This window comes from Oncorhynchus nerka, linkage group LG9a (assembly GCF_034236695.1).
Source record: "Oncorhynchus nerka isolate Pitt River linkage group LG9a, Oner_Uvic_2.0, whole genome shotgun sequence".
NCBI lineage: Eukaryota > Metazoa > Chordata > Actinopteri > Salmoniformes > Salmonidae > Oncorhynchus > Oncorhynchus nerka.
Window position 1 is genome coordinate 46,254,318 of NC_088404.1, and position 13,287 is coordinate 46,267,604.

At 46.4% G+C, this 13,287-nt stretch overlaps 1 protein-coding gene across 2 annotated transcripts in view; it reads right to left on the bottom strand.

The window, feature by feature from the left end:
• tubgcp6 (tubulin gamma complex component 6) overlaps nucleotides 1-13,287 on the bottom strand; it is a 34,333-nt gene that overhangs the window by 6,326 nt on the left and 14,720 nt on the right. For both annotated transcript variants that reach the window (XM_029668350.2, XM_029668349.2), the window contains exons 6-20: nucleotides 12,858-12,979; nucleotides 12,547-12,610; nucleotides 12,307-12,416; nucleotides 12,058-12,149; nucleotides 11,122-11,261; nucleotides 9,189-9,338; nucleotides 8,677-8,758; nucleotides 7,245-7,333; nucleotides 6,862-6,977; nucleotides 6,469-6,607; nucleotides 5,129-5,221; nucleotides 2,722-4,966; nucleotides 2,187-2,355; nucleotides 1,961-2,102; nucleotides 177-371 (exon numbers count right to left, since the gene is read on the bottom strand). In XM_029668350.2, coding sequence (XP_029524210.1) covers nucleotides 177-371; nucleotides 1,961-2,102; nucleotides 2,187-2,355; nucleotides 2,722-4,966; nucleotides 5,129-5,221; nucleotides 6,469-6,607; nucleotides 6,862-6,977; nucleotides 7,245-7,333; nucleotides 8,677-8,758; nucleotides 9,189-9,338; nucleotides 11,122-11,261; nucleotides 12,058-12,149; nucleotides 12,307-12,416; nucleotides 12,547-12,610; nucleotides 12,858-12,979 — 3,948 coding nt within the window. The remainder of the gene's footprint in view (nucleotides 1-176; nucleotides 372-1,960; nucleotides 2,103-2,186; nucleotides 2,356-2,721; nucleotides 4,967-5,128; nucleotides 5,222-6,468; nucleotides 6,608-6,861; nucleotides 6,978-7,244; nucleotides 7,334-8,676; nucleotides 8,759-9,188; nucleotides 9,339-11,121; nucleotides 11,262-12,057; nucleotides 12,150-12,306; nucleotides 12,417-12,546; nucleotides 12,611-12,857; nucleotides 12,980-13,287) is intronic.

The following is a 13,287-nucleotide window of genomic DNA, read 5'->3' on the forward strand; positions in this document are numbered from 1 at the left end:
GGGTGGGGGTCTTTTGTGAAAAATCATTATTCAGTCTTCGAAAAGCCGCTCTCCAAATGAATTCAAGAGGATCAAACTGTTTTCCGATATTTTCCATACCAAGAACAGTACCACATCCCAATTTCAGTGAGGTCAGCAATCTACTGCACACAAAAATACACTCCCTCTCCTCTGACCTTGTACCGTAGCTCCAGGCAGTTGAGTGCGTCGGGGGCGTGAGGATGGAAGGTCTCCGGGAGGAAGCGCAGGGCGAAGGTGAAGTTAGGGGCCAGAGAACTGTCTCCATGAAGACTGTACTGAAGAGCCTTACTCAGGATGGAGTTCAGGACCAGAGGAGTCAACAGCTCTCCAGGAGTCTGACCACTGCCCATCTGATGGAGAACACAGGGATTACACATGGACAAAACAGACACAGACCCACCCCAGACAGAAAAAACAGACTGAATAGACAAAACACACAGCAAATACACACCCAGGCAAAACACAAACACACAGGGAAAAAAAACCCAGGTACATGAAATGCCCACCAAACAGTGCCTTCAGAAAGTATTCACACCCCTTGACATGTTCTACACTTCGTGGTGTTACAGCCTGAACAAAACGTGTGTTACATTGAGATGTTGTTTGTCACTCGCCTACATACAATACTCCATAATGTCAAAGAGGAATGATGTTTTTCATTCATTCATTCAAATTGAAAAGCTGAAATGTCGAGTCAATAAGCAACCCCTTTGTTATGACAAGCCTAACTAAGTTTGGGTGTAGAAATGGGCTTGACAAGTCACATCAGTTGCGTGGACTCACTTTGTGTGCAATAATAGTGTTGAACATGATTTTTGAATGGCTACCTCATCTCTGTACCCCCACACATACAGATCATTGTAAGGTCCCTCAGTCAAGCAGTGAATTTCAAATACAGATTCAACCACCAAAAAACCCACATATTTTCCAATGCAAAGATGGGAATCTATTGATGGGTAAAAATGTAAAAAGCAGACATTGAATATCCCTTTGAGCATGGTGTAGTTAGTGTCTCAATTACACCCAGTCACTACAAAGATACAGGTGTTCTCCCAACTCAGTTGCTGGAGAGGAAGGAAACCCGCTCAGGGATTTTAATGGCTGTGATAGGCGAAAACTGAGGATGAATCAACAACATTGTAGTTAGTCCACAATACTAACTTAAATGACAGAGCAAAAAGAAGGAAGCCTGTACAGAATGAAAATAGGCCAAAACATGCATCCTGTTCACAATAAGGCATTAAAGTAAAACTGGCAAAGAAATGAACTTTATGTCCGGAATATAAAGCATTATGTTTGAGGCAAATCCAACACAACACTGAGTACCACTCTTCATATTTCCAAGTATGGTGGTGGCTGCATCATGTTATTAGTTATGCTTGTAATCATTAAGGACTGGGGAGTTTTTCAGGATAAAAATAAACAGAATGGAGCAAAGCACAGGCAAAATCCTAGAGGAAAACCTGGTTTAGTCTGCTTTCCACCAGACACTGGGAGATTAATTCACCTTTCAGCAGGACAATGACCTAAAACACAAGGCCAAATCTACACTGGAGTTGCTTACCAAGAAGACAGTGAATGTTTCTGAGTGGCGAAGTTACAGTTTTGAAAAGAATAATGGTTAAATTGCACAATCCAGGTATGGAAAGCTCTTTGAGACTTACCCAGAAAGATTCACATCTGTAACCGATGCCAAAGTTGACTCCGGGAGTGAATACTTACGTAAATGAGATATTTCTGTATTTCATTTTAAATAAATTAGCAAACATTTCTAAAAAAAAAAAGTTTTCACTTTGTCATTATGGGGTATTGTGTGTAGATGGGTGAGAATTGTTTTTATTTGAATGATTTTTAATTCAAGCCGTAACAAAATGTGGAGTAGGTATGAATACTTTCTGAAGGCACTGTAGGTAAGACTACTCCCATAGCGTCATTTCACCTTTTCAAAGATCAGGTCACTGAGAGACTGGGCGAACTCCCCGTCCTCCATGAGCAAGAAGTGCCTGAGGGCCTCAAAATGCCTCTCCACTCCAAGCTCTACGAAGTAGTAGTCCACCACCGCCTTGTTCACCAAGGACACACTGAGAGACAGAGAGAAGGGGGGGTTAACAGGAGCACCAAACAGTCCGTGATAGGCCCAGAGAGAGACGGCAACACACACTCACTGTGTGATGAGTGGGGTGGTGACAGAGTGCTTCATGAGGACGGGCAGGGAGACCATCCCACTAAGCTGCACCACCGTGGTGTCTGTGGCCCTGCGGAGCGATGGGTCCACCGGGAGGCCCCAGGGGCCCCGCGTCACCTGATGCAGGGGGTGACACTCTGGGGCCAACGCTGTGGAGGGTACACAGCATGCAGAAACATACAGTGAGATTCTAATTCAAACATTCGTTAAATGAATGTACCATTGCCTGATTGCACCTTTCAGTCATGGTTGTGTTTTCAGTTGGATGGTATATTATACATGAATCATGTGAACATCTTAGTTTAAAAAGCTGCTTTACATTAGTGTTGTGCAACTGATCCGAGTACCACGGTGTTATTTTCGACTAGAGCAGTCTATTCCTGCCACCGTGTGACACAATGACTTGGGACTATCATGAATGTGTGCACTATGCAAACACAGGGTGTGTGAAGTGCCCTCGACTGCATTATACAGTATTTGTACGTGCAGGCCTATGTGTGTTTGACGTGACTCACTCATGAGACCGTAGCAGTCCTCGTACTGCTCCACCTGGTACTGAGCAGCCAGGGAGCGGAGGTACTCCCTCTCTGAGCTCTCGCCTGGGGACAGAGCTAAGCCTGCTGCCCAGGACGAGATGCCCTCCGCCAGCCGCTGCTGCTCCAGGGTCCTGGCGTCGTATTCATTACCAGTCTCCTTCACCTTACAGCCCCCTCCCAGGGCAGAGTCTGAGCTGTGGCCGTAGATACTGCCAGGGATGGGTGAGGGCAGAGGGTTTACACCTGACACCTTACAGCCCCCTCCCAGGGCAGAGTCTGAGCTGTGGCCGTAGATACTGCCAGGGATGGGGGAGGGCAGAGGGCTTACACCCGACACCACACACCCTGTGCCCAGTGTGGAGTCTGAGGACTGTCCGAAGTTGCTGCCTGGAAGAGGAGGGCGAACGGGTTCAATCCCAGATATCACGCACCCTCCGCCCATCGCTGAATCTGACGAATGGCCGTAGTCACTTCCGGGTATCGGAGAAGGAAGGGTTACCGTTCCTGACACCACACACCCTCCACCCAGGGTTGAGTCTGTGGCGTGTCCAAAGTCACTTCCAGGTAGAGGAGCATGAAGGGGTTCAACCCCAGAGACAACACACCCTATACCTAGTGTGGACTCCGAGGAATGGCCGTAGGTGCTACCAGGTAAAGGGGAGAGTACTGGTTCTGTGCCGGACATCACACAGCCTACTTGAAGTGTGCAGTCTGAGGCGTGACCATGCTTGCTCCAGCGTGGTCGGGAGGGCTCTGCGTCCAACACAAACTCACCCGCCTTGAAGTGAGTGTTGGATGAGTGACCGTGGATGTTTTGGGTGTGAATGGAGGCGACCTCTTCTGACATGTGCTCCCCGACCTTGATGTGAGAGTCCGAGGCATGACCGTGAATGTTCTGGGTGAAAAGGGAGGCGACCACTTCTGAAACATGGTCTCCAACTTTAATATGAGCGTCAGATGCGTGACCGTGAACGTTGGCGGTCGGAAGAGGAGCAGTCACCTCCGAAACAAACTCTCCTACCTTTATGTTAGCATCAGATGAGTGACCGTGAACGTTGGCGGTCGGAAGAGGAGCAGTCACCTCCGAAACAAACTCTCCTACCTTTATGTTAGCATCAGATGAGTGACCGTGAACGTTGGCGGTCGGAAGAGGAGCAGTCACCTCCGAAACAAACTCTCCTACCTTTATGTTAGCATCAGATGAGTGACCGTGAACGTTTTGAGAAGGGAGAGGGACTTCCACATCTGAAACGTGCTCTCCGACTTTAATATGAGCATCTGAGGCATGGCCTTGGCTGTTGGCAGTAGGAAGCTCGTACACACTGGAGGGTCCAGAGAGGGAAGGGGAGGCCTGTCCTGGGTGATACCCACTGTCATGGCCCTGCTCTGGGGTGGAGGAGGCAGAAGCCTCCCTGAGAGAACCAGCCATCTGTTCCTCTGCTCCAACACAATCTAGTTTCTCCATCTCAGCTGGCTTCATCTCCACCAGGCATGATGCCTCTACAGTCCCTTCAGCCTCTTTTACGATGCACCCTGGAGGTGATGGGTCTTCGGTATTCTCCTGCCTGCTGTCCATCTGCTTTGACTCACTTCCATCCACCAGTTGCACTGTGGTCTGGGAGGGGTGTCCGTGGACATTGGCTGTGTGGAGAGCCAGGGGCACATCAGTGAAGTACTGGCCCAGGGGGATGCTAGATTGGGAGGCCTGGCCGTGAGGACTGGGCCTGGGGAGGACCTCAGCTCCTGACACCACACACCCTACACCCATAGTGGAGTCTGAAGAATGGCCGTAGGTACTTCCGGGTAGCGGAGACGGGAGAGCTAAAGTCCCGGACACCACACACCCCATGCCTAGAGTGGACCCAGGGGGACCGGTTGGGATGTGAGGGTGAGCCACGTCTGGCTGTACCACAGGACCCCAGCGAGGTCTAGCCAGGGCCGGGGCCGTCACTCCCTCAAGGGGACTGTAGGGGGCGCTAAAGTCATAGTCTACGGGTTTATGAGGCGCAAGAGCCTCCGGGAGGTCCGACCCAATTTCCTGTAGGGCCTGGTCCACTTGCAGGCTGTCGGCCGGCTTGGGCAAGTCATTGGCGTCGATGTGCTCTGTGACGAGGGTGAGGTCGAGTTTCGTGGTGGGGAGTGCTGGGGGAGTGGATTGGTGGTGAAGGGGGGCCTGGGTTGGCTCCTCAGACTGCTGCTCACAGGGCTCCGGGGATAGGGACTCCTGTACAAAACAGGGGCAGGAACAGCGAGGTTAGGGCACAGAGCAGAGATCACACACACTCAGTCAAGCTTACACTTCCATGAGTGGATTGGCAAGGCACTTTTACATAGGCTGTATTTGCTGTATTTATTTGACGCTATGCCACCCCACACACTTAAACACCTGTGTTAATGGTTGAGTGGTCTGAGCTGGAGCTGGCTGTAGTATTTCCAGAGGGGGTCTCTGCCCTCCGACAGGATACTTCTCCAGAATAGCCTGGGGGTTTAGATAAGAATAGTACTGCATCATCACCACAATCATATTAAATCAACATCAGCATCACAATCCTATTCATCAATATCATATGAAACCACACCGCCAAAACACAATTCACACTAGTGGTCTTCACAGATTCACCTGTACCCAAAAACCCGATCTGGACCTGAACCAGAATTGTAAATAATGTCACGGGTCTGGGTGGGGTCTGATATGATTGTCACGGGTATCTGTAATTATAACTGACCTGTCCGGAAGGGCCCGTATAGATCGAAACATGACTGCTGCAGGAGAGAGAAACTGTATAATTTATGCTGCTGCTCTTTCTTATCACAAGAGTGGAGCGTGTAGCTTGTTGTTGGCCAATCAAAAGTCATCAAAGAGGCAATAGGCTACAGTCATAGAACCTTGCTCCGTGTGGCAAAAGTTAGGAGATATCTAATCCATATGGAAGATGGAATTAAAAGTTAAAGGACAAGGACAGGCTACAGCGACCAAGAGCCAACAGGCAGGCTGCTACTTAATATTCTGAATGGAGTTGGTGTTATTTGTAACTGTAGGATCAGAAAGCGCTGCAGCCTCAATTAACCTAGCTAGCTAGTCAGCTATTCATCTACTATAGTTGAGGTCGATTTGGTGTCTCTTGTCTCTCCCTCCCTGCTCCCCAAGTCCCTCGCTCACAGTATGGTCCTCCCCTGCCTGCTAGAGCTGCGCCTCTCCCTCCCTCCCTGCTCCCCAAGTCCCTCGCTCACAGTATGGCCCTCCCCCAACTTCTAGAGCTGCACCTCTCCCTCCCTCCCTGCTCCCCAAGTCCCTCGCTCACAGTATGGTCCTCCCCCGCCTGCTAGAGCTGCACCTCTCCCTCCCTCCCTGCTCCCCAAGTCCCTCGCTCACAGTATGGTCCTCCCCCGCCTGCTAGAGCTGCACCTCTCCCTCCCCTCATGCTGTATCAGCGCCGGTTAATAAAGTAGCTTAAATGACTTCGCTGCTGCTTCCCTCACTCGGATCGTATTGGACCGGGTCTGCAGCCGATCAGGTCTATAACGGGTCTAGTTGTCTTTGGGTCCATTCTGAAAGGGTCTCTATATCTTAAAAATATATTTATGCATATCAGGTCCGGGTGGGGAAGGCCCAGGTCCATTTCGGAATGTATCCAACCTTTTGGACCTGCGAAGACCTCTAATTTACACCCTTCTAAGTAACCTCTGTCGAGAGACAGTGTGTGTATAAGAGAGAGTACTACTGACCTCAGTCTCCTGTTGGTCTTGCTGTAGGAACTGGGCCCGGGAATCGTCCAGTCTCATTCGCTGAACCCGCCACATGGCCCGCCACTCCCTCTTGGCCGCCTCCTCTGATAGGTGGCTGTACTGGGCAATCAGTTCCTTCCTGAGGACCAGGATGCATTGTTATCTCAGGTTATTTAAGGGTCAGGTTTCACCCGACTCAGGCTTGTCTTGAAGATAAGGTTGTGATTTGAGAGAGGGGTGAGAGGAGGGAGAGGTGGTGAAGAGGAGAAGATTTGTGCAACTCTTACTTTTATTATAATAAACCAAATCTAAAACTATTATTTATGCAGTGTGTGTAACGTGACTGTGTGTCTAATGTGGGTATGATGCGGTGGCGCGCCCTAGTGGCCAGACCTGGCTCGGATCTCCAGCTGCTCCTCCAGGGCCTGTAGTCGCTTCTCTCGGTCTCTCAGCTCCCTGGCAAAGCTGAATTCATCCTCCTGCTCCTTCCTCCTGGCTAAACTGTGCCACTGCAACATTCACACACATGGGTTACACACACACACACACACACACACACACACACACACACACACTCTACAGCTGAGGTAAGAAAACAGTAACACGGCTCTAAAGATAAAATGATAGAGTGTTGTGGTCCTAGTTGTGTTCCTATGATGCAAAACAGAGTTAAAGAGTAATTGTTTGCTTCTCTCTCATTCCTTCCTTCTTTCTCCCTCCCTCAGTCTTTAGCTTGTGAAGATATGAAGGTCTCCCTTTCTCGCTCTCTGTCCCACCTCTTGTTCCTGCTCCAAGTGCTGTCTCAGCTCTTCAAAGCGTTCCCTCTTCTTTGCCTCTTCAGCCAGACGCTGCGACACCTGGCGCCCTGCAGGGGGCGAGAGAGGGAGAACAGCAGGTTGGTTACCCCCTACAGTACACACACAGTACTTGGCTCATTCACTTCCCATTGCACATCTTTGAAGCAATAACTGATATGAGCAGTTTCTTAAACTATGTGAGCGATGATTAGATTTTACACCCTGAGATTCTGGAAGCTGTTCAAAGCTTTTTCTCACTCATATCAGCCCCCCTTCTCCCTGCTGTCTCTGTGAAGAATCCTTAGGGTTATAGAGGGTGATGTGCCAAGTTCTTTTGGGGTGTAATCAGTGTTGTGAGCAATGTTGTAAAGATCCTGTAAGGTTGTAGCGAGGTGTATGTCTGTACCAGTGTATGTAGTATTGCATTATTCATGACCTAACTTTTTTGTATAAACAGCCAATTTAATTTTTATTTAACTGGGCAAGTCAGTTAAGAACAAATTCCTATTTACAATGACGGGCTAGGAACAGTGGGTTAACTGCCTTGTTCAGGGGAAGAACAACAGATTTTTACCTGGTCAGCTCAGGGATTCGATCTAGAAACCTTTTGGTTACTAGTCCAACGCTCTAACCACTAGGCTACCGGCCGCCCCATAAACAGCCAATGCGGCAGGTAGATAAAAAAATAATAATATATACCTGCCACTTCGATTTTTTAATGTATATTTTGTATGTTTTGCCATAATTACAAAAACACACAAAAACAGATGAGCATGCTTAGTAATGTATTACAAGTAAGAAGTATGTGGTATATTGATCGATTTAATTTAATATTCTGTGACCAAAGTATTTTAATAAAAATATATGTAGTTTTTTAGCTGATTCCTTTAAGGTTACCTTGGTAACAGGATCACTCTAGTCATCATGTGTACCTATGAGAATGTCACCAGTAGAGGCCAACAATGTGTCTTTTTGCTAGCAGTGGGTGCAGCCTCAAACATTGAAAAGCAACTTGGCTATTTACATTGTTTTGTTCACAAGCTAAGAAAACACAAGGACAAAGTCTCACTTCAGTACTTTCGAGTAAATTAGACCAACTTTTATGCCTGTGCCCATTGCTTCTAAAAACAAATCTTTCAGCTCTCACAGTGTGATTCAGATGCATTTTTTGCATTACTAGATATGAAACAGAAATTGAAAATAGCTACTGCATTTATTTTGCTATAAATCACACCCGTTGTTGACTATTTTTATTAAATGGTCACACTGTAGAGCCCGGAGTGTTACCACGCGCCAACGTGGCTGGTGATTTAAACATTCTTACCCACCAATGCCAAAATCTACCCATGTCTGGCAGGTGGCAGGTTTTAACTTTAGGCCCTGCGTGTGTTACTGTGCGTGTCCCTCTCACCGCGGATGCTCTCCAGGGTCTTGGCGGCCGACTGCCTGACCTGATTGATCAGTTCCTGGCGTGCCTGCTCTGTGCGCAGGGCCTAGCAACAAAGACAGAGAGAACAGACACAGACCATCATTAACAGAGATCTATCTGCTATCTTCTCCCGCTTCTGCTCTAGCTGAAAAATAGGCCATGGATTTGGACTGTAGATCACTGAGGGTTTCAAATCGAGTATGTGTACATCAGCTTAATGGTCCATTACTGCCGCTTTCCCCATCTCTCTCATTCCTTCCCTCTCTCTCTTCTCCCATCTATGGAAAGCTGAGTCCAAAGCAGAGAAGCGTAGAACAAACATTTTCACACAAATCTCCAATTAACGTCAAAGCCCTACACTTTAAAGCATATCTGGGGTTTAGAAAAGCGCTATACAAATCCAATGCATTATTAATATATGTTTTTTCCATTCAAGTTTGAGTTTCATGCATTTCTCAGGATAGTCTTAGGTCCTTGATGATTTGCTGCAGTACCTGTTCCTCCCTGCTGGTGGCGCTGTGCTTGGCGATCCTCTCCATGCGTCCTCGGTACACGGCACAGTCCCTCTCTATCTCCTCTACCTCCTGCAGGGAGAACGTGACAGCGATGCGAGGCACGGGCAGCTCCGACCAGCAGATGTAATGCTGCGGCAGAGACACAATATCAGACAGCAGTTATAGGTACAGCTGATCCTAGCCTAGATCAGAGTTAACTTTGGGGCTGCTAGACTGCTCCGGATAGGGGTTTGTCTACGTACAGATCTAGGATCAGCTCAGTCCCTTCCCAAAACCTAACTTTAACCATTAGGAGAAAAAAAACACAAAAAAACCAATACAGACCTTAGATCAGTGTCCAAGAAAAGTAACTCCATCCTAGTATTTATTCTCTGACCCAAGAACTAGAGGTCGACCGATTAATAAGGGCTGATTTGAAGTTTTCATAACAATCAGTAATCTGCATTTTTGGACGCCGATTACATTGCAATCCACGAGGAGACTGCGTGGCAGGCTGACCACCTGTTACGCGAATGCAGCAAGGAGCCAAGGTAAGTTGCTAGCTAGCATTAAACTTATCTTATAAAAAAACAATCAATTAATCTTAACATAATCACTAGTTAACTACACGTGGTTGATGATATTACTAGTTTAACTAGCTTGTCCTGCGTTGAATATAATCAATGCGGTGCCTATTAATTTATCATCGAATCACAGCCTACTTTGCCAAACGGGTGATTTAACAAAAGCGCATTCGCGACAAAAGCACAATCAATATACCAATATACCTAACCATTAACATCAATGCCTTTCTTAAAATCAATACAAGTATATTTTTAGTATATTTAGTTCAAATAAATTAATGTTAGCAGGCAATATTAACTAGGGAAATTGTGTCACTTCTCTTGCGTTCAGTGCAAGCAGAGTCAGGGTATATGCAACAGTTTGGGCTGCATGGCTCGTTGCGAACTGTGTGAAGACCATTTCTTCCTAACAAAGATCGTAATTAATTTGCCAGAATATTACATAATTATGACATAACATTGAAGGTTGTGCAATGTAACAAAAATATTTAGACTTAGGGATGCCACCCGTTCGATAAAATACGGAATGGTTCCGTGTTTCACTGAAAGAATAAACGTTTTGTTTTTCGAAATGATAGTTTCCGGATTTTACCATATTAAATGACCTAAGGCTCGTATTTCTGTGTGTTTATTATATTATAATAAACTATGATTTGATATTTGATAGAGCAGTCTGACTGAGCGGTGGTAGGCAGCAGCATGCTCGTAAGTTTTCATTCAAACAGCACTTTCCTGCGTTTGCCAGCAGCTCTTCGCAAAGCTTGAAGCACAGCGCTGTTTATGACTTCAAGCCTATCAACTCCCGAGATTAGGCTGGCAATACTATAGTGCCTACAATAGTCAAAGGTATATGGAATTCAAATCGTATAGAGAGAAATAGTCCTATCATTCCTATAATAACTACAACCTAAAACTTCTTAACTGGACATACTGAAGACTCAAGTTAAAAGGAACCACCAGCTTTCATATGTTCTCATGTTCTGAGCAAGGACGTTAAAGGACGTTAAACGTTAGCTTTTTTACATGGCACATATTGCACTTTTACTTTCTTCTCCAACACTGCTTTTGCATTATTTAAACCAAATTGAACATGTTTCATTATTTATTTGAGACTAAATTGATTTTATTGATGTATTATATTAAGTTAAAATATGTGTTCATTCAGTATTGTTGTAATTGTCATTGTTAAAATGAAATGAAAATAAATATGTATATATAAAAAAAAACAGCCGATTAATCGGTATCGGCTTTTTTTGGGGTCCTCCAGTAAATCGGTATCGGCGTTGAAAAATCATAATCGGTCTACCAAGGACACAGTATGAGTGTGTAAATGACCCATTACCACTGACCTGGGGACAGCAGATCTTGAGCAGGTTGATGGTCTTCCCGCAGACGTACACATCGTTGGCTATGTGTCGGAGGAAGACAGGCACGCAGTCCTCCACATCACGGGAGATCAGTGTGTAGCCCTGCGCCCAGAAGTGCTTGTCTAGCGGGAGAGAGGAGGTTTGTGAGGTACACCAGGAATTTCTAGGAAAGGAGTTTTTCCTAACCCTATTACAGTGGGGTCAGGAGTTTTTCCATGATGGGTGTTTAGGTCCTACTATAGAAAAAACTACTAGGAAATGATAACAGGTTAGATCTGTGTACCCTAATACAAGCACTGGGGGGCGTGAATTCACCAGGATTTATTTCATGAAGAAACAAAGAACGAACGAAGAAGCTTGCCATTGCCAAGCAAGCTCCACTGATTGCTTCACTAACTGACTTTTGGAATAGAGCGACATTAGTATGTCCTTCAAAATCAGGAGTGAGAAACACTAGGAAGGTTCCCTGCAGGCATGATGAAGTGAGCCAGATCAGGTAACAGTCCTCTGGAGCAGGGTTTCCCAAACCCGGTCCCGGGGCCCTCCTTGGATGCACGTTTTGGTTTTTGACCAAGCACTACACCGCTGATGCAAATAATCTTGATGACGAGTTAGATATTTGAATCAGCTGTGTGGTGCTTGGTCCAAATGCAAAACGTGCACCCAAGGAGGGCCCCGGACCGAGTTTGGGAAACCCTGCTCTAAACCACAGCAAATCTAAAAGTGATACTGTCGGTCCTTGAATGTGGTACAGGGAATTAGCTCATTCGGAGTGTAGCCCAACCTGAACTCAAACACGGGTCCCTGGAGTGGTCAGTCCAACATCTTTACCACAAGAGGGTTGAACTGCTTCATGAGGTTGCTACAATCGACACTGTGCATGCAGAGTACTGTTATCGGGCAGTGTAACGTTCTGACCTCTGAAGCTGAGGTAGTCTTCGTTGACCTGGATCATGAACTCTCCGTACACGTCCCGGAACACTCCACTGTACACCCAGTCTGACACAAACCTACACGCACAGGGAACAGGACCAGTCAGGCGCACAACCAGGCCAGGGCACGTTGTTTACAAGCATCTTGAAAGCATTTGTGGGGGTGCAGGTTAGCATAAATTCCACGTGGGATAGATCAGTGGACATTGTCAGTGTGATGGCTGGGATGACTGACCGTGTGTAAGGCTCACAGCTGCTCTTCAGTAGGGACAGCAGCACGGGGTAGTTCTCATTGCTGCAGTTGCTCTGGGCCTCGTTGTACAGGTAGGAGAGCAGCGTCACACCCTGAAGAAGACAAGATACCGGCCGAGTTAAACTATTGAGTACATACACCTCTAAATGGTTGAGGCAAACAGAGAGTGAATATGCCGACAGAAATCAGGGTGGTGTGTCGGAGAGGTGTAATGAAACTTACCACAGGGAAGGTAGCCTGGCCCACACCAGATGCCCCATCCACACAGCACAACTCTGACAAATACCTACAAACACAGAAGAAACAGGAGCCTGACTGGGGGACACTAGACAGCGTAACACAGCGTCAATTCCTAAAATATAGCTATTTAATTGAAAATCAACTATCCTAAACAATGCACATTCAATTGGTTGGAATGCCATTTAGTGAGTACATACAGTCTTGTAGGAATTCAGTGTTGGTTAGATGATCGAGTTTAGGGAATTGTGGGCCTAATTTCATGGTGGTTATTGATCTGTGAGTAAGGGTCTTACCTGAGCTGCCGGCCCACCTTGCGGAACAGGAAGCCGATGGTGAGCAGGCTAAGGGTGGGAGGGGTGCTGAGGACACAGGCCCGGTAGTAATGCAGGTACTTACGCAGTCCACCTGTAAACGCCTGAGAGAAAGACAGAGTACCAGTCAAAAGTTTGGACACCAACTCATTAAAGGATTTTTCTTTATTTTTACTATTTTCTACATTGTAGAATAATAGTGAAGACATCAAAAAGTTGAAATAACACATAAGGAATCATGTAGTAAACAAAAAAGTCTTAAATCAAAATATATTTTACATTTGAGATTCTTCAAAGTAGCCATCCTGATGACAGCTTTGCACACTCTTGGAATGCATTTCAATTAACAGGTGAGCCTTGTTAAAAGTTCATTTGTGGAATTTCTATCCTTCTTAATGTGTTTGAGACAATC